This window comes from Molothrus aeneus, chromosome 3, assembly GCF_037042795.1.
Source record: "Molothrus aeneus isolate 106 chromosome 3, BPBGC_Maene_1.0, whole genome shotgun sequence".
In the NCBI taxonomy this organism is placed as follows: Eukaryota; Metazoa; Chordata; class Aves; order Passeriformes; family Icteridae; genus Molothrus; species Molothrus aeneus.
In genome coordinates this window covers 59,017,776-59,039,442 of record NC_089648.1, presented here as the reverse complement: position 1 = coordinate 59,039,442, position 21,667 = coordinate 59,017,776, and the positions used below count along the sequence as shown (strand labels likewise).

At 37.5% G+C, this 21,667-nt stretch overlaps 1 protein-coding gene across 4 annotated transcripts in view; it reads left to right on the top strand.

The window, feature by feature from the left end:
- L3MBTL3 (L3MBTL histone methyl-lysine binding protein 3) overlaps positions 1-21,667 on the top strand; it is a 78,512-nt gene that overhangs the window by 22,949 nt on the left and 33,896 nt on the right. For all 4 annotated transcript variants that reach the window (XM_066547027.1, XM_066547028.1, XM_066547029.1 and 1 more), the window contains exons 4-11: positions 2,059-2,218; positions 3,216-3,354; positions 4,669-4,753; positions 6,905-6,996; positions 9,477-9,581; positions 10,915-11,050; positions 14,526-14,617; positions 15,154-15,305. In XM_066547027.1, coding sequence (XP_066403124.1) covers positions 2,059-2,218; positions 3,216-3,354; positions 4,669-4,753; positions 6,905-6,996; positions 9,477-9,581; positions 10,915-11,050; positions 14,526-14,617; positions 15,154-15,305 — 961 coding nt within the window. The remainder of the gene's footprint in view (positions 1-2,058; positions 2,219-3,215; positions 3,355-4,668; positions 4,754-6,904; positions 6,997-9,476; positions 9,582-10,914; positions 11,051-14,525; positions 14,618-15,153; positions 15,306-21,667) is intronic.

The following is a 21,667-nucleotide window of genomic DNA, read 5'->3' as shown; positions in this document are numbered from 1 at the left end:
TTTCTTGGGATGTAAATTAGTATGAAAATAAATTCATTTCAAGTTGAAAGGAAATAATTCCTCTGTTAAATATCTGAAGTACAATTACAGACACATTTTTTTCCTTACAGTAATTTTCTCTAAATTTAGATTTGGTATTTTCCCTCTATTTAATTTGCAAAATAGTAAATTTCTTTTAATTATTGAGAATTTAGAATTGTAAGTTATTGAATTTTGTGTTGAGCTGGTTCTCCCAGACTGGCCACAGACTTTGCTAACAGCCTAGAGTTGATTTGTGCACTGCAAACTGCCGTGGTATGGTCAGCACAGCTGCCACCACCCATGTCAGTGTTAGATGTGCAGTGTGTACCCCCACAGATGCCTTGCTCCTGACAACTATGCTTTTTTGCAGCATTAAAAACAGAAATGCAGAAACAGAAATGCAGAAATTGCAGAAACAGCTAATGTTTATCTTGAAGGGTGAAATTCTTAGAGTTGTAGTATCTATCTATCTACCAGATAAAGTGTTTCCTGGATTTAAAATTCTGAAGTAACACCTGTTTTGTTCAATAAAAATTGTTTTACATTGTCATAAATTGCTGCAATCTTTTTACACTGACTCCAGTAATGATGGAGTAGTGTGAAAGAGAATATCACGACTGGTTTTGTGATTATTTACAAATACCTAGTTTTTTTCCTTGTTGTTATTACATTTGATCAACTTTCTTTTAAAATATGTATTCTGTAAGTCCTTTGAAAAGCAGACATCACAATTTTTGTTTCATAATTTTCCCTAAAGGATGAGAAGTCAGTGAGAGCTTTCCTTTGCTGCTCCCTCGCAGTTAGTTCATAATTGTCATGTGGGACATTAACACTGGTAGGAAAGTGGTTTGGGCCCCCCGAGGTCTGAAGCTGCAGACCACTGTTAATGTGTTCTCTAGCAGGGCAGTGATAGTTAATTTAGGTTTCAAATCTGTGATGAGAGTAGCATAATTGTGAGAGTGTAGTAGCACAACAGATTCTCTGCTTAGACTGAGAGATCAGTTACAGCAAAGCACACAGCTGCATCCCCTCCAGTCTGACAAACCTAACCAAAAACTTGTGTTTCTACTGAATTGAACTCTGTTCATGGACATATAGACATAAAGAGTAAGCATTCTGCTACTACCTTACACCATTCTTGATTAACTTAGTGCTCCCCAAAAGTAAAAATACTGCTAAAATTTTCTGCTGTGAGAATAAACAGTTGTTTTGAACCACTTATGATGCTGGTGTGTAAATATAACATACATTATATATTCTTCTGGGGGAGATAGCCTGCATGCAAGAGTTCATTTGACTCTGGTTTCAAAGACAGTACAGTGCTTAAGCAACATAAATAGTCTGTGACTTGAAGTTTGCCTTTTGGGGAGGTACAAAGACAACAACCTGCTCCAGAGGCTGGAGTACTTGACAGTGCTTCATACTTGCTTGTGAGGGAAAGTAACTGCACTCTCTCCTACAGATAGCTTCTCCTAGGCTCTATGCCTGTTGTGGGGAAATTGCAGCTTAGGATCAGTGAGTAACTTAGTATTTGAAGATTCCTTTATTACAGGTTGAGTGATGCTTCACTTCTGGTGGACCTCAGGCAGGTTCAGCAGTAGCTTCTGCTAGAGACTGCAGACTGTAGCCAGTGATTTGCTTCCAGAAATAATTTCAACTAATGAAAAGATAACTCGCCCCAACCCTTTTCTCCCAAATTTAGGTATAGGCATATCAGCAAGAAATGAGGTCATGGATTCTAAACAGTGATGACTCTGTGAGCAGTCATTGCCTGTCACAAAATTCAGTCCTTCCACAAGCAGCCACATCAAGCTGTGACAGAACCATAGAATAGTGGGTTCCTCTCTCCTGTTGCAGTGTGAAAACATGACTTGCTTGTCAGCAATCTGGACCTCATACAGACACTTAATTCCTAGTTCTTCATTCTGACAAGAGTGGTGTGGCTGATGTTTTTCTGTTAGCTTAGCAAGGCCTGCTAAGGATATTTAGGAATGTATCACCTCTGCCTAAGTGAAGTTAACTTTTGTCATTGTGCAGCCTTTTCAGAAAAGACAGGGATCCCCACAAGGTTGAAGGAAACTGCAAAAGTGGATGGACTTGTTTTCTGTGAAAACTGTTACCGCTATGGTACTATAGAAGAATTTGTTCCTGAAGGGAAATTTTGCAGCCAGAAATGTGCCCAGCAAGTAAAAAACAAGTAGGTACTATAACAAGCATAGAAGCAAAGAATTTGGCATAAATGTAGCATGAGAGTGAAGTGGTGGGATAAAATGTTCATGGTGGGGCAGAGGGAGGTATTAAGCAGACAAGTTTCAGTGTCACCATTGGTTTATAATGTTCTTTCACTGTTTTTTTTTTTTTGTGTAAATGCTTTAACAACATTTGGTTTTGTCTAACACTGACATTGAAGGCAGTCTTTTTTACTCAGTGTGCTGTGTTCTGCTGTCAGATGCAAGCAGTAAAACAGTCTATGGGATGCATGAATCAGTGTCAGACTCCCACCCTGTTTCAGTCATTGGAATTAAGATAATCAGTAATGAGATGGTTGGGGTGGTAAGTTAATTATAATTAAGTGCAAGAGCTGTTTTATAGTTGACAGTGAGTGAAAACATGAGCATACTGCAGTTTCTCAGCTCCTCTTTTTCAGTTAGTGCATTTCATCTCATCATAAAAGCATGTTTGTGTTAGTGTGTCCATTCTGTATTGCATATTGCTAGATTATGGCAGTTTTAAACATTTATGATTTTGTACATTTTCCTTCATTTTAGCTAATTGCTTCAAAGTTTTCTGTTCTGATTTCTTGTTTAGCAATTTGTACAGTCACATACCAGCTTTCTCCAGTTGGATTTGTCAGACTTAACAATTACCTTTGCCTTCCTCTCTCTAAACTGCCCTGCAGTCCTAAACATTTCACAGTTTGCTTCTCTGGGAGACTTGATGGTACATGAAAAAAGACACACTGTTTAAAACATGTAAAACTTGTTCAGCAGAAGCTGACAGCTTTCCTTTTACAGTTGCTATTGTGTGTCTCTCAGATTAATTCTTTTGACAGACTTAATTTTCAGTAGTATTTCTAAGAATATAATCTGTGTAATACTATGGGACCCACACATTTACTTGCTTTTTTACTTGTTTTATGATTATGAGAAGTGAAATAATATTGGCTTTGTGTCATTGTGTTACTTCTGTGGTAGAGAACCAAAGGAGGAAAATCCCAGCATGGAATGCAATGGGGAAGATGATTCTAAAGGCATTCGGAAAAGAAAAGCAAAAGTACCTCTCAAAGAAGAGTCAAGGGATAATGGGGAGAAGAACGAGAATCCAGATGAAATTGTTAGTATGCATCATAAACCCATTCCTGCAAGTATTTGGGTGGGAGTTTTGCCTTGTATTGCAATGTCAGTAGCTCCATCAGCCCACAAAGAGGAGAGACTTCATCATTCTGTCAGAGCCACAATAAGTAGTTGTTTCATTTGCCAATTTAATTATGCCTCAGCAGTAAATTGTAATTATTGACAATGAATTGATAAAAGCTAGTTTTGGTCTCTTTTCCCTGCTTTTTTAAGAACAGAACAAAAAGAATTTAAAAGAAAAATGATGCTAATGTTGACTTGCCATGTCTTCAGCATGGAAAAACAGGAGTACATATTTCCCAACAACCCTCTTACTTTGTCATTCTGCACATGAATAAATAACTATAGACCACTAATTTATTTACAAAGAAAGCTATACTATAATCAAGAAGGGAATACTTTGGATTTTCTTGGTGTAATTTGCCTTTAAAAATCATATCCCAAAATTTGTTTTGCTTTTGTGTTGCAGTGTAATTTGCTTTATGGCACCTTTTGTTTTCTTTTCCTTTTGGATTTATTCTTAATTTTAGAAAAAGCTTACCCCACAGTACTTTCCCATAATGCTTGTGTTCTTGTAGTATGTGTTTTCTTCCCAATAGCTGTCACACTACTGGGGGTAGCACAGTTTTCAGAGAGAAGGGTAGAGTTCTGCAACTACAGAATTGTCAAAAGTATGAAGACACTAGAATTGTCAGGAGGGAATTTGCAGCTCTCTGTGTAGCAGTATCTTAGGCAAAAGTCAGGGGATACCCTCTTTGTCTCCATGCATCTGCCCTCCCAGATGAGTATTTACTCTGCTCATCTGCTCAGATGCTCACAAAACTGTTAATACAAAAACAGTGAGAAAAATTAAAAGGATCACAGTGCCATTTTGTATTTAATAAAGCAATTGTATGTTTGAAAAAAAAAAAAAACAACAGAGGAAAACTGTGGGAGGTTTTCTTTTAAATTATTTTGGAAGCATGAACATGTCAAAGATACTGTTACTTATCAGTGTCTCAGCGGGGTCTTCATGCTCAGTCTCTGGGTCAGGCAAGGCTGGCTGGCTGAGTGCCAAGTGGTGAGAGTCCTTCTGCCTGCCATTGTCACCGTGTTTGCTGTGATTTGTCACTGATGGCTCACTTTGCTTCTATGAGACATCTGCACCTTTGTTTGAGGTAGGAGAGAGCTGGGTGAATAGCCGTTTAAATGAAGTCACAATTTAAACTTCAGTATCTCAACTTTTATCATACTAGACTTCTAAGCTGATGAGGTTGCTGTACTTTTTTTTTTTTTTTTTCTCTTTCTAATTTAGGAGGACAAACCTGAAGGAAGGATCTTGAGAGTCTCGCAGAGAGCCAGGAGAAAAAGAAAAGGGGAGATAACAGTTTTGAAACAAAGTAAGTTATATTATGGAACAAAAATCTCAACCATCAATTCTTCAGGTAATAGCCATATCTTATTGTGAATTGTCAGCATTGTTTCACAAAATTTATATTCCCTATTGAATTTTTTTTCATTACTGTAAAAAGACAGTGACAGTGTTATTTACAGCAATTAAATTTTAAGGCAGCATAGGGGAGGATCTGGTGAGTGTAAATGCAACTAATGTGCATTTTAGGTTTTTTCTTTTCATCCCTCTAAACAGTGCCAGTATTAGAGGGAATCAGCTCCATTGAGTTACCAGATGCTAAAAGACATGTATCAAGCAGAAGTGAAAGTTTACTTTTGTTTCCTTGGGGATCAATTTTGCATCTTCATTATGTGCTGGAAATAGACACATTTATGGAACTGTTTAGGAATAATTGCTATAATCAATCCAAAGGGACATATACTGCATCAAGCAACATAATAAAACATATTTTAAATGAGTGCTGTTCTTTCAAGCTATTTGTATGATAGATAGTTTTAGGAAGAATGGGAGAATCAGCTGCTATTATACCTCAGTGGTACACCAACCACAGACCTACATCTTGCCCTCCAGAGTGCTTCTTATGGTAGATGGGGAGACATTAATAGAGGTTGCCAGGCCACTAATCAACACAGAACTCCAGTTAGCTCAGATGTACACCAGGCAGATGAACTAGATGCAACAATAAATGTTATGAAAGATCCCCCTCCCAAAATAGAATCACGTCTGAAATGTTTCTACAGTTGCTTCTAAGGCTGAAGAGATAAGAAGTGTGTGAGACACGAGGACAAAGCTGATGCTTTGTGGAAATCACTACTGCCCACTGACAGAATGATTTACAAATTTCTTCTGTTAGGATTTTTTTTTTTAATTTTTATTTTGGAAAATATCAGTATAAAAGTATAAACTGGTATCAAAGACCAATTTGTTCAGAACCAAGCATAATTAATTTCTGTAATGGAATAGATGAAAACTGGGTAAATCCCAAATAAAATTAATGTGGTCTAATAGTGTTAAGCAATTACTATCACTCTGAAATTTATTATTGTTTGGTTACATTATTGTAAGCTTTCTTCAGGAGAGTTTGGCATTACTATTGTTATGGTTCATGTTTTAATCATAAAAATGCTAAGCCAGACTGTTACTTAAAGGATTTATTTTTCCTGTGAGTAGCCCACAGTCTGGATCAAGCCGGAATCACAGTGTGGACTGTGATGAATCCTTCTGACAGTGTGAGCTTATGGTCTGAAATGCTAAGCTGCCTGTGCAGAGGAGGCACTTTAGGTGGAGATCAGTAGAGCAGAGTAGAGGTGTATAAAAGTAGATACATACATGGCCATCTGTTCTTGAAGTTCCTGGCTATTGCTATTGTGCAGGTAGTGCCTTATTTATGAGGCCTGAAAACTGTGTGGCTGTAGCCATTACTAAGATGGACTGTAAGCAGTATTGCAATTACTGTGCAAGTGTTCATACTGTGTGAACAGACCTGAAACTGGAGGTTTCTCTCATATGCTAATGACATCCTGAGGAAAAAAACCACTGGTGAAGACAGTTCTGAAGACTTGCAGAAAATACTGTTAAATCACTGCCTTTCTACCCAAAACCTTCAAACTACAAAGTGATGGAGTAGGTGAGAAAGAGTCTGAATACTGTTAAAGAGTAGAGTCTTTCAAGCCTGATTAAAAAACTTACCATGAGCAGTATCCACTTGAAAATGCTTTCCAGTTAAAGAAGGACATGGGGTAAAAAGAAACCCCTTAAAATACTGAGCTATTTTGTGATTTGAACTCATCTTTTTGCACATTTGCAAATTGTATATCTTAATGCTTCTTAGGAGCAATAGGAAAAACGTGTTGGAGCAAGACTTTGTAAGTTGTTCTTGTCACCTGAAGGAGGTTTTTCTTGTTACTAATCAAGGTTTGAGCTGCTGGAACTGTTTCTGAACAAACCAGGAACCTTCATGTTCCTGGTGCCTTTCAGCCTACAGAACTTCTTTTTCTGAAATAAGTTCTGAACAACACCATGAGTGCATTTCATAAAATGTAAATTCAAGAATATTATGAACTTGTGTTGTGGATTTTTTTTTTCTTGAGATATTAACAGTTACAGAATTATTTCCCTGTTTTATGCTTCTTTATAGCTGTACCCTCTAAAGGAAGGCAAGCATGGTGTTGGGCATCCTATCTGGAGGAAGAAAGGGCCATTGCAGTGCCTACTAAGCTTTTTAAGGAGGTATGACCTTTGAAATTTAAGTCAGTCAACCACCTAAGATCATGAAATTCCTAGGAAATCAATAAACAAAAAATAATTTGAAGATTTTATTCTTTTCTCGGGAAAACCTGCATGATGAAAACAATACTGGGTCCATCAGCAATTTTGAAAGCAATTATCTCTCTCTGTTTTTTCAGAGAATTCTGTTGTTGTAGATGAATGCTGTCAAATCAGACTGCAGAAAGCAGGTGCTGTCCCAAAATCTGCTGTTCTAGCCATTCCTTCTAGTCTCTGAAGCTAAAAAATGTGATACATACCCACACTTTTTCATGCCATATAATTTTCTTTAAATATGTTTAGAAAGGTGGTACAAAGGTCATCTTTTGTCTTGTTGCTTTGATTATATTACCTGTCTTTTCTTCAGCTTCTGCTGACATTATATTTTGTTACTACATCAGATACTACTTTGTCTTGTTCTCCTTTTGTATGTCATCTGATTGGATGTCACATCATCATGTCCTGCTTGTCCTTTGCCTGCTATGCTTTGTCATTTTAGTGCTTTCATTAGTGCCATCTCTCTTGCTTGGAAGAGAGCTCTGAATTCAAATCCACAAGACTTCTGTGCTGTTATCTTCCCTTGCAAAACCTGGTGAAACATGTCTCAGCTGCTGTACTCCTGCTATATGTTACTTGTTTTTGATAATTCTGTTCTTACTTTTCTATTTCTTGCATCCATTTCTTTCTGTATGCTTCATACTTCAGCTGTTAAATCTTCTCTGTTTGAATTAGTTTTCAGCTTACACATGCCATGTGATGCTGGTCTTTAATTGGTGGTTTAGTTGCTATTGAGTGAGAAAAGTGAAGAACTGGGATTTAGGTTTACAGAATCCATAGATTTGCAGGTGCAAGAGCAACAGTTCCCTGACTGTCTTAATTTGTGAGCATAGTGCTATATACTGGTTCAAAAATTAGCAAGAAAACAATCTAAAGAGTGCCCTGGTGGGAAGTTAGATTTACAAAGCATTGCTCTGCCTCTCTGAAGGTCCATGAAATGCTGTAGCAGTACAAAGGCTTTGCAGGGCACTGTACACAGTGCTGAAGTCTGGAGTTAAGCAATGTTTCCTCCACATTGCACCTTTCGCATCCAGGGCATCTTAATTTAGTATTTTCTTTTAAAGTCTTTAGCCCCTGGGCAATGCTTGATTTAGTGTAGAGTATTTAAAGCCTGTAGCAGAAAGAGAATTCTTAATAACACTCAGAATTGGCCAGGTAATTTTTCTCCATTTTTCAGATGAACAAGCAAGCCACATAAACAGATAGGTTAAAAAAAAGCCCAAACCAAATATCACAATCAATCGTGAATCTTTGATTTCAGTTGGGACTTTGAGAATTACTCTTTTTTTCTTTTTATTTTACCATTTCAGAAGCAGTACTTCTCACTGGGTTGTTTTGTACTCTTAGTTAGGAATGGTCAGGATGATGGAGGGTCCTTGCCATTTCCTTAGACCTTAGAGTGATTTCTAAGCTGTGTCTCACACGGTTTTTCCTTTCCTTCCAAGTAGGTGATACCTCTCTGAGTATCCCCCTTGGTACCCTTCTCTTCCCTTTGGCTGCAGAGTATTGCAGTTGACTCAGGAACATGTGTCTCCTAGACAGAAACAGAAGGAAAAGGGAACATTTAAGATGATTTTCCTGTGTTTTTTCCTGTAACATAAAACTGACTGTGAATTTTCTAGCCTGTGGAAAACTGTCTCCAGTTTTGATTACTTATTTTTCTGATCGTTCCTCCAATTTAACCTTAATATCTGCTACCTTCCATCCTCTTTACCAGAGGGATGATGATGCCTGCTGGTTGAAAAGGTGGTTGATCCATCCTGCTTAGCCCCATTTTCACTTTCTGTTTTTTGACAGATATTCTTCTGGGTTCATTGTAATGTGATGTAAGGGTAGTCATCTTCCTGTGATGTAGAAATTCTCCTGGAAGACTACATAGTGTGGACTCAGCATATAAAGGACGGCAAATAGGCCATCTCTGCATACCAACAGTGTTCAATATTTCTGCCTTTCAGTTCATCTTTCATGGTCTGAGATGTGGAACCGAAAAGGCAAAACAGAGTCATTGTTGTGATTATTATAGGAATTATGTCCACCAGGAAGGTGTCACTGTGCAGTCTGAAAATTGAATAATTAAATTGCTAAGATATTTTACTGTCAATTAGTGAAAAAAGTTGAAGACAAATGGTGTCATCTTTCCCTTGACTCTTTTGCTAATTCTTCCTAATTTTCTTACATACTCTCAAGTTTCAAGACATTATGTTTTTCAAACAATTGTCAATTTCTCTTCTCCTCTCCACATTTTTGAAAACACAAAACATAAAGTTATTTACTAGTTCCTTCAGAATCATGAATAATAAATAATGATTGTTCTATTCCTTATAAAGATATTGAGTCTTTCTCTGGTATACTGTCAGAAGTGTTGAAACTGTTATTTTCCATTGCAGTATCAATCTTTCCCATACAACAAGAATGGATTCAAGGTCGGGATGAAGCTGGAGGGTGTGGATCCTGAGCACCAGTCTATCTACTGTGTTCTCACAGTGGCTGAGGTAAGCAAGCAGCCACAGTGCTGGGTTGTAGCAGAGTCTGAAATGAAACAGCAGCAGCTGAAAACCCTCACTCTTACCTAACAGGCAGACAGAAACTATATGTAGGAAGATGGTTTTTAAAATAAGAATGGTGTATATTTTTCTGCCTGATAGGCATGTAAAGAATATGTTCAGTATCAATGCAGCAATACATATATTTAACATACACAGCTACAGAAAACAGTATTAAACTAGTTGGATAATATGTGGTTTTATCTGTTATCCTGTAGTTTGTATTTAAAAGGAAAAATAAATAGAAAACAAACATGACAACTGATACACAGCAGTTTTGTAGAGGTTTGATAGTATTTGCAGTTGCTCCATTGACTGATACAAATAGCTAAAAGTTTCTCATATTGATGTTGTGCTACAACTTTTTCATGCTGATTGCCACAGAAACTGCCTGTATTGGCAACCTGTGCAAGTTAACATAAAATATAAACCCAGATTTTCTTTTTGCTGTGGTTCATGAAATAGTTTTTCTGATGAACAGCTTCTTTGCTTTCAATAGAGAAACTGCCTCTCAAGCATCTTTTGAATATCTTTTAAACATACCTTACTTTAATTTTTGGATAGTTTTAATGGGTTTTTGGATTTCATTTGTGAATTAAAGTGGGGAAACTGGAAGTTATGTCAGAGTACAAATTAAATATAAAATAGGGTTGATGCTGAGATTTTTCACTGATGGCTGCAGTAAATTTATGGCATTTGGCACTCAGGGAGATGTGGAGACCTTCTGTACAGAGACAGTATTGTGTCCTGTTTTTCTTCTCTTCTCAGTGGTTGACTTATTACTTCATGTAATAATGAAGTTCTGGGGAATACCTCCACTGACTTCTCATCCTTACTTAAACAGTTTTCAGTATCTCTCTGAAGAGCCTTTTGAACATACTTATTGTTCACTGCTCCCTTGCATATCAGTTAATCAGGATAGCTTGAGAACCTCATTATCTGCACTTTGTCCTCGGTTGTATCAGATGTATTCACGCTCTTCTGTAGGGCTTATGTTTTACTTTGATGCTGAGTTGAACCATTGTCAAGTTTTTGAGCACTACTGGCAATAGCCAGCTTTTAGTTAAATTCTTTTGACCAGAAGAGGAGGCACTCAGACTGAGAATAGCTTTGCCTTTTAATTCTCTCCTTTTTATCAAATGAAATTATTAATCCAGTGCTGGATTGGGCAGAAGTAAAAAGCTGACTGAAAACATACAGTAATTATACATAATATTGAATGGAAGTGGTTATATGTAGGGCAAAGGTCTTAGTGTTGTATGTTGTCAATTCCTGCTTTTAGGTTTGTGGCTACAGAATAAGACTACATTTTGATGGATACCCAGATTGTTACGATTTCTGGGTGAATGCTGATTCTTCAGACATTCATCCTGTTGGATGGTGTGAAAAAACAGGTCACAAGCTTCATCCACCTAAAGGTATTGCTTTGTTTAAATCTGTGTCTTACACAGTTCTGAGATTGAGTACCTGTCTAATGCTGTATTTTTTTTTTCTGCCAGAAATGTTTTAGTTTGTTTAGTCAAGAGTATTTGAAAATGGCAAATTAAATACATATCTTGCCTAAAAATTCAGTTTCAAAATCATGCCCCTTTTATTCAGTGGGAATTCAGAGAAACCAAGAAAACAAAATGGGCCATAAGAGTCAACTGTAAGGCATTAGGAAAAAAAAAACAGCTAAGCAGCAAGCCTAGACCCCAGCGTATTGCAAGGAAAATGGCAGCATACTGGTGACATATTTATGCTTAAACTGAGGTCTCACAGGCAGCTGAGGGTCCTTTAGTGGAAGGTCTTAGGACATTTTTGCTACTGCATAGTGATCACTGTTATTGTACAAATGTTGGTACAGACTAATAAAGACTGTGCTATTTCCACAAAGATTAAGTCTGAAATAGAGACAAAAAGAGGAATGAACAGATCAATAGGGAGAAAAAAAGGTAAGATTGCAAGCCTGAAAGTGTAATTTGCACATGGATTATGTAAATGGTATACAGGTATTGAAATGTGTGTAATTTACTTGCATAATTTACTTCCATTTCACATTGTGTAACTTCTTTTGGCAATTGGAGGGTATATGTACTGTACTATGAAAAATAGATAAATGTGGTCCTTTTGGAATAGGGAGGGAGCATCCTTTTGGGATGAAGGGAGCAAGTCCTGAAGTCTGAAAAGTGAGATGTAAATGAATGTGCCATTTTGCCATACACAGTGAGGGTAGTATAGTGTGATTTAGAAGGGCTGGAAAATGAGGAGTGCACAGATTCAAGAGGATGTGCTTGCAGAGAATTACAAAACTGTAGATGTAAGGGCTCAGGTGTGGAAAAGTGACAGTAAAGCCACTGGAAGTGTACATGGGGCCTGCCAGTGTGAGAGGATGGCATTTCTTTGTGTGAGCCTTGAGGGGCATGAGCTGCTCTTCTGAGTGCTCTGCAAGCTCCACTCTGGCTGCACTGTGCTGCTTGTCTTGGGACACAGTTCTGCATAACTGGCTGTGTAGAAATAGCAATTCCTTGAACATAAATAAGAATTTCTTAGAAGGCTGGCCTTTGCTGATGTAATAATTTGCATGTAGCAAATGGGTAGTTCCCAGTTACAGCCTTCCTGATGTTATTACAGTGTGGTTAGTAAGTTTTGTATCTATGACAAGGATTTGTCACCTTTTAATCTTACATGCCTGGTTTAGAAAACTTTTGTTAACCATGAATGATTGCCCCTGGAAGAACTGTTTTTCCAAGGGGAAGGATAATATGCCAGTTGTAGGTTCTATTTTAATTGGATTGGACAGATTGGTTTATTTTGCTATGTTATGACATTTTAATAATGATTCCTGTAGTGCCCATTGCAAATTTTACAGATGCTAAAGCCAATGAGAGTTATGGCATAGGACACAGTATTTACATAAAATAGCACCCCAGAGAAGAACTCATAAGTTTGTGTCAGTAGCCTTCAATTTTCCAGCTAAAATACAAATTTATGACCTTCACAGTATAAACCCTAAGCAATTTGGAACCTGGTGCTCTGACCTGGGCGGGCAGGAGGTGGGGAGTAAGGGACATGAGACAGGAAGAATATTATTTGCATGTTTTCTGAAATGTATTTCTATCCATGTTTATTAAAATGGAAAGGATGGGTAACTCTTAGTGCTGCTGGGCAGGACAGGTCTTGTGATGGGATGTCTCCCATCCCCACAGCAGCACAGGCAATAGGCAGCTGTTGCTGGGCTTCCAGCAGATATAGGAGAGGTAAGAGGCAAAATCTAACTAGATTTCACAGAAATTAAAAAAGATGGTGGTCAGGACACCATTCATTTTGTGTAGAAGAGGGCACTTTTTTATCTCACACAGGCAAAATCTGCAGCAAGAGAATGGATGCACATGTATATATATGCATGTAAAAATTGCATTGACTGGGGAACATTCCTACAACTGATCTATATCTGCAGTGAATAAATCAAATTGACCTTTGGTCTTGTTATGAGAGATGAGTTAGGAGCTTAAGATCTCCCTTTCTCATTTGGTGACAGGAAGACCCATGCTGCCCAGAAACAGTTTCACAGCCTACTAAAACAAATTTTTTTTCCATGGGCTTTGTCCTAGTCCCAGTAACTGATCCCTTCACTCATGTAGTAGGTGGGAGTTTTTTATTGTCTGCTGTGAGCTTGGACTTAGGTTTGAATACTCTCTAGAATTACAAAGCAAAAATGAAAAGCCTAAGTACTGTATTGCTTTAAAAATGGTTTCAAATGATACAGCATTTGAAATATAATATACATACATTTGAAATATAATATGCATACAACGTAAAAATGGTTTCAAAGCTTGACACACAGCTGCAGTGTATCAAGACAACAGACAATTGGAGGATAAGAAAAGTATTTTTGTTTGGACTTGTAGGTTAATTTATGCTGAGTACTATTTAAAGTGAGAAAGCTCTATGCAGAGAAGGTGAAGGTTTTCAATTTGCGGTTCCTGGGATAATATGAGAGTATGAGAAGGTTATAATATGAGAAGATTAAACAAAGCAATTGTCTCTGGCGTATTTGAGTAATACTTCAAGTAGTTAAGAGGTGACACATTTCAGTAAAGGCAGTCACTCACTGAAATTTGTTGTGGTTTTGGTCTTACTTTACTGGGTTGTAACATATTGACTAAAAGAGATGTTTCTGCAACTGTTACATAACAGAAAAATGAAGGAGGAAATCTATTTGCTTCCAACTCCTAGCATTGTTTTTTAGATTAGAACTACAAATGGTATTTTGAAGATTATTTTATGCAGTTCAATATATTATGAATTATTTGTAATTTTTCCCCCTAAATATTAACAGAAAAACAGATTTCTTTTCAGGTGTTGTATACACAGAATAAAAAATGTATAATGTCCATGTGGGGGACAGTTTACACTGTAAATTGAAAAGGGGTCCTGAGGCATTGGTGGTGTAATTAACTGGTTTGATGTAACCTAGGGGGGTTGTTTTAAAGCTAGTAGTGATGATGCTGTGTTAGTGGTAGCCTGATGATGTAATATGGTGAAGTCTGGAGGAGAAGGGATATTTTTTTTCTTGGACTGACAGGCATAGTGGGAAGAACTTCAGGATCTGTAGGTCTTTTACTGATTCTGAAGTAAAAGCAACAGACTGAAAAGCAGCTGGAGAACACTTGTTAGCTCTGTGTGTGTGTCAGTGAGACCAGCAAAGGGAAGTGAGGTGGTACCTGTGAGGCAGACAGGTGGTGGTGAGATGAGGTTTTCTTTGGGAGAGACAAAGAGATGACTTTTAGGCTGTGCTTCTTGGAGATGTCTGTTCAAAGGGAAGAAGATAAAACTATAAAATTTGTCTCTTACTGATACGTGTGTCTCATGCCCATAATTTCTTGCCCTTCTTTTACAACCCTCATTTAGGATATAAGGAAGAAGAATTCAGCTGGCCCTCCTACTTAAAGGCATGCAGGGCTCAAGCTGCTCCTAAATCACTGTTTGAAAACCAGAATGCAGTAAGTACTCACTTGTTACTAATGGTGTAGTTGTGAGCATGCTTGTGTGTGGTAGAGACTCATAGCACATTTCAGTGATGGCAGACTTGAGTCTGACATTTAAAACAAAAGTGTTTACAGCAAAATGAATAACATTCTAACATCCTCCATTGCACAGCTAACCTCTGCAGTTCCAGTTCATTACTCTTCTACTGATCTGTTTAAACTTCTGATGCATTCTTAAATTAAAGATTTGTTATTTGTACTGTATCTTGCACCATAATCTTGTGGAACAAGAATGGTCTTTCAGGGAGACTGTCTAAGACAGATAAAACTAACACATTTCATTTTAACAGCATATTTTGGACTTTTTTCTTTCATTAACCAGAAGTCTTTGTGTTTGAGCATCTCTCATGTCAGCTAATTAGGCCACTGCCACTCTGTTGGGACAGTTAATTGGGAAATTTGGAACTGGCATGAATATATTGATTGTGGACAATGGGGAGATTTCTGGATTTATAGTATTTATCTTCAGTTAAATGTCTTCCTCTATGTAGACAGTGATTCCATCGGGATTTCGAGTGGGGATGAAGCTGGAAGCTGTAGACAAGAAGAACCCGACTTTCATTTGTGTTGCCACGGTAACAGACATGGTGGACAATCGTTTTCTGGTTCATTTTGACAACTGGGATGAGAGTTATGACTACTGGTATGATGTTTTTGTTTTGTATCCTAGTGAGATGTATCAGAAATGTGTTCGCTTTAAGTGCTGTTTTCTGTGATACTTTCCAGACTGGTGAAACAGTCACCATACCAACTTTTGCTGGATTTATAAGTATGGCCACCAAAGTAGGTCTCAGTGGCAGACGGGAGGAATTAATTTTCCCATGTCAAGTTGCACTTAAAAAATGCCAAGGTTGTGCTGAATGAGTGTTTGTGTGTGCTGCTGCATCTGGAGTTGTGGATTGGTTTCAATTACATATTATTTCTGAGGTTGATCTCTTCAATGGAGAATATATACCATGATAATGAGACTAATTGTAAATGTGAATTGTAAATTGAAAGGGCTGCATGTGTTCATAAGGTCTTGATCCATTTATGTTGAAACCAAAATGTAGTCATGTTCTATAAAGCATCAGGATAGTGGCAAAATCTGGTTTTAGTCCTCTGTGTTCTATATTCCAGTGGAAACTGAGATTCTGCTATTCTGACCTGTGTTAGAGGTGACCTTTCTGCATGTTTTATGGTGGAGGGGCTGTGTGTATCTATAGGAAAGTCAGTGGATGGAGCAGGATGTACTAGGAGTGTAAAGACAGTGAAGGAGATTTAGGCTGTTACAATGCAGGTTTGTATTTGCATTTGGATCTTCATTTGACAGATCATTTGAAGCAATGTCATTTACCTTACAGTCTTTGGAGAGTAAGTTACTGCAGAACAGGTAGAGAGCATTGTTGTGGATTCCCTTCATGGCCAGGGTTCAGCAGTGGCAACTTAATTGTGTAGCTGAGCCTATAAAATAAATGAAGAAAAATTTCTTCATCTGTATTTGATGACTACTTTGGCACTATGTCAGTGAGAATGGCCACAAAATTATTATTTCAAGGGATGGACTCACAAAGATTAGAAGTTACTTTTATAGTTTTGTGACAATGTGACAAATAAACTGAAGTAGAACTGAATTACTGAAGCAGTAGTGAACAGTCAGTTAAGTAAAGTCAAGAACTGAATATCAAGATAATAGACTATATGAGTCAAAGACCAGAAAGATTAGCAATTATTCCACAAAGTAACACAAACCATACATTTTCTCTACAAAGCATCAGGAAACTGGGGACTTGGGAAACTTAGTGTGGATATCTTAACATTTGACTGTTAACTAATAATAGCTATGACATTAATTAAGAATTAAAAAGGCAGTTAAGCAAAGCTTTTAGGGAAAACACAGTGCAATATATCCCATAGTTTGTTCGAAGGTAGTATAGGTATCTTTCTAAAATACTGCAATCTTTATAGCAGGCATATACTGAATTTCAGACTTGTTAATATTCCAATGTCAACAGGAACTTTGTCCACCAGTCTTTTCAGGGGAGGGCGAAGTACTTTTCAAGTACATAACCAAGCTTTACATTTACAGTATTAGTTATAGTATCCTGAAGTGGTTTTTCTGAATTTTAAATGTAGAATACATGACATAAAACCCTCCTAAAGGATGAAAAAGTTGACGTGGAAAGCTTATGTGTTTTTCTATAGGTTTTCAGAAATCACTGGAGCTGTGTTCACACTGAGGTCAAGCTTAAGTTTTGTTCTTTTGGTGAAATTGTGAAATACCTTTCTGGAAGCAGCAAGATGCTCCTGGAAGTACTGTACATGGAAATCAAATTCTCAGTGATGTAGTCTACCTCTCAGCATTGCATTGAGAATAGTGAGTAGAGAAAGAAAGAAAGAAAGAAAATGAGAGAAAAGAGCGGCAAATGAAAATAGCAGTGGAGTGTCTGACCAAAAGAGAGCATGAAAATGTAACCTGAATGCATCCCACTCATATTTTTAATTTTAGATATCAGGTTTGTAAGGGCCTTAAAATATCTTAGGTGCATACATTTCATGTCTACCAACTGCTGTCTCTAACTAAAAACAAAAAGGTTTTTTGAGATTACCCAGAACTGAACCTCACAGTTTCCTTGTGCCTGCATGTAAGTTTCAAACTCAGAATAATAATGAAGGTGAAATTACTTATTTTGTGTATGTTGGTTATTTTCAAACAAATGCATCTTTTCTCTGTGTACGTTTTGTGTTTTGTTTGGAGTAGGCTGAACTTTCTCACTGAGGTTAAAAAAAACCTTTCCTATTTTTGTATACCTAAAAGAGAGTTGACTGATATTGTGACTTCAGGCAACAGAAACCCATTATGATTGCCTAAGGGTTTTTAGGCTCCAGGCTTTCAGCCTGAAGATGCTCTTCCTTACTTTCTTTCTGAGCATTAGAAAATACATTTTTGGTTGAAAGTAAGTATCCTGGCTAGAATTAGTCATTACAACAGCTCTTTAATGCATGGTCTTGCTACTTTCAGTGTATTATAAATCCTATTAAATTTTCCTTTGATAGTGGCTTTTAGATGGAACAAAAGTGAACAAAATTGTCAAATTCAAGATTTTACTTAGTGAGGGAGAAGTTTGACCTATACAACATAAGCCTCCAGGTCCTTTCCATCTATTCCATCTCTTTTGATGAAACATAATACTGCTTTGAAAGCTGAAGGCATTCTTGTTCAGTGGAAATTCTCAATTTTCTTACCATCGTCTGAACCTGGAAATGGAACTGGGAATCTTTTGGTATGTGAGAACTATGAAATAACTACAGGTCCATCCTATATTCCTCTGTTTTGCTTACACACAGATTGATGTTGCCTCATCTTCTGAATTTTTTTGTGACCAATGGAAACACAGCCAGAGCCTGTGAAAGAGGTGAAGCTGTGCCAGCTTGTTGCTGTTTGCCCACAGGAGAAGTGGTGCAATGGCTGTGCTGCACATACTGCATCCCAGGTTCTGGGTACCCTCATTCATCCTTGGCTTGGTCTGAACTTCCCCTGCAGAGAAGTCTGTACAGGCAGATTTCGGGATCAGCTTACCAGGAGTGTGTTAAAATACAGTGGCCTGTTTGCCACTCACTGCTCTGTTCCTGTCTGACTTGCATAGGAAAATGATTTCTGAAGCCTGCTGTGAACATAAAATAGCTTTTGATTTTTGGAACCATTTTTTGATCTGTATGACTTTTGGAACAGACTGGACTTCGTCATGAGACTAAGACCCCAGCCCTGTTGTCCATCAGTATTTACTACTTTCCTAGCAGCCAAGTCCTTAAAAGCTGCTCTCTGCTTGTTTCATTTTTGAGATAATTAATTTTGCTCCACTCTCTCCTTGAAAGGAACTGTCTTTTTGGAGGGGTAGTATTACATCGAAAAGAATCTTAAAGTAAAACAATCTTAAAGAAGCATGAGTCACAGTGCATGCGTTTAACTGTTTAGATGGATAATGAGCCATTATCTGACCCTAAGTTTCCTGTGAATCACTGTGCAGCTTTCTTATCAGACTTTAAATAGAAAATATGATAATGTTTTATGGGAGTGCTATACCACCTCTGGATGCATGCCATAACCTCCTGGATTACATTTTGAGAAGCCCTGATATAAAATTGTACCAGCTTTATACTTGTCAATGATGAAGTATTCTCAATTATGCACTAGATGGGGCTGCAGGATAGTTTTTATGTTTTTATTTCTTTTTTTTTCTCTGTTGGATGACTGACATGTCACAAAAAAGAACTTGTATAAGTAGCATTCTTGAGAGCACATTATTATTTATGGGTGTATGGGGCATGTGTGTATGAATGGTTTTTGATAGATAACATTTTCATTACAGACTGTACCTACACTTACTAAAGTGAATATCAAAATATTAAAAGGTTTGTTTCTCAAAAGGGAAAATCAGAAATCATTTCAAAATAGAAAATTATTATAACACATACACTTATTGTAAAGGCAGTGCTGACCATTTAATTAAAAAATCTGTCCAGATGTGGAGACCTATTTAAGAAAATATTTTGCTGAAATAATTGAGTACTAACTTTTTCAGCAGCAAGCATTATCATCCATCTCTCTTGATCTAGTTGGGATGAGCTGTATATGTGAAACAGATTTTTGGGAAAAATTAGCAGGACAGGTGAAAGTGATCAGTAGAAGAATATTAAGTTGTCTTCCATGTGTGTCTCCCCCACTGGGATGTGCCCTCCTGCCGTGAGTTAAGGACTGCTGAACCTTACATGTGCTCTTTTCAGGCAAAGTGGTGCACACACCAGGGAATCATGTTGTCAGCTGCTCTCGGTTTTCCTTATTGCAGAACTATTTCCTGGCCATTTACATCATGTAGCTCTTCCCTGCTTTGATGTTTGTTTCTGTAGTTAAGATGTCCACAACTCAGGAGGCTGTCATTTGTTCTGTCCCTCTGTGTGGCTCTCTTACAGGTTCAGCTGGTGCACTCTGCTGCTTTTGGCTCCACTTCAGCTCTCTGGATTAGCTACAGTTTCCAGTATGGATATTAGATTTCTTTTTCTGACTGCATGTTCTCACACAACAGAAAGAATGGTTCACAAGTGACATGAATTGTGTGGACATTGTAATCTTGTTTTATTAGTCAAGCGTGCATTTGTCACATCTGTACTGCTCAGCAGAAGGTGGTGTTGGTGCTCTGCTGTGGTCCAGGGGTAGGTAGGTTTGGAGGTGCACAATCCTTCAGCTGTTGCTAGTGTTGGTAACCTTTTTTGGCCTAGTAAGCATCCTCACAATTCGTGGATCATAGTGTTTTATGAAGCATGTGAGCTGGATGATCTGCCTTCTGTTTTGGAACAAAGGAAATAGAAAGCTGTGGGATGTGGCAAATTGATTGTGAAAGGTCAACATAGCCTTTAACATTCCAGTTGACAACTCTTAAGGCTTAGTCTATTGTTCTTCCAAACTAGATACATGTCCATTAAATAACACACATTAAAGCATAATAGTTTTACTTTAAATTGTGCGTGACTTTTACTGATCTCTACTTTCTATTGTTAAATTAACTGTTAGAAGCTAAAAGGCTGTGTGAAATCAGTAGGTGAAGATGGACTGTGTGATCTGATTTTGCTGGAACAGGGATCTTTCTTTTTCCTGAGTCCACTGCAGTTGCAGAAGTTGCTCATAGGCTTATCTGTAATGACTGGGTTTTTCTCTAAAGCAAATTAAAGTCTGTAGATGTTTCATAGTGCTATTTTGCAATGCTATTGAATCACAGGTTGCTTTGTGTTCCATGCTCGCTGTAATGTCAGAGCATCTTCCAGGAATGCATCTTTCATTGCAGCATTCCTTGGTCATTTGCTTCTTCTTGAATCTTCAAGGCAAAAAGTGTGTGCAGTGGCATTCACTTTTCAGAGTTTTATTAAAATGTATGTTCAGACTATACTTGAGAAATCAAACCAAACCAAATGCATTTAGGAGGTTTGTCCTGATAAGTGCTTTTACACATCTGCTTGATTATTTTAAGTATAATACTGATAATACCATAGTGATCCTGAGCATGGGACTGGTTCCCAAATTTAACTTGGGAGAGTTTTGAAAATCATTTGTGAACTTCAAAACATTTTAGGAAGTAAGAGAATATGTTTTTTCAGTGCAGAAGTATATCTCATATATGTAAAACTCCCAGTGTAAGAGGGATCAAAGAGAGGAGTGCCGGCCCATGTTCAGGTTAGCTTCTCTTCAGAGTTACTGTAAAGAGAAAGGAAGAGGCCAGAGGAAGTGTGAATGACTCACTGGTTTTTTTCTTATTTTTTGGAGGCAAAACATTTCTAGGTGCTGAGTTTTAACAGTGCTAAATTATCACAAAAGGACTCTTGCTTCCTTTGCTTCCTTTTAATGATGGCAATTTCAGCAATTTAGAGAGTGCCTGGTGTGATATTTTAGATATTAAATACATACAATGTAGCTTTATATATTGTAGAAGGACAAAAAGTTGGTATTCATGAACTGAGTTAAAATCCTTGGCTATTGTCAGAGCCATTACAGAGTCTATCTAGGGTAGGTTTTATCTGCTTGAAATTATCTGATTGGCATCATTACAAAGAAATACTAGCAGAATTGTTTCATATATATATATAGCTACAAGATAATGATGTTATGTTGGCCAGTATTTTTCATCATTAGTGCTTCACTCTGTTTAGGTAGAAGGCTGGAGGAGTGCTTGTTGTGAGACCATGTTCTGGAGCAGCCAGGCTGCCATTTCTATTGTTGAAGTTTATCCATACCAAATTTTAGACACCATGTAAAATAGTTCCCAGATTTAAAAAAAAAAAACAAAACAATTACTCCATGTATTTCAATTATGGTGTTCTCCTTCATTTTTCTTTAACGTAGGGAAGATTCAAAACTGCAATATGGTATAGCCCAGGGTCCAGTCTACAATCTTTTCTGTGCTGTGTTTCCTTTTGCAATCCCTAAAGTATGTTTGTGTCCCAGATCTGCAGACCTGGTGTTTTGGATCTTAAGAC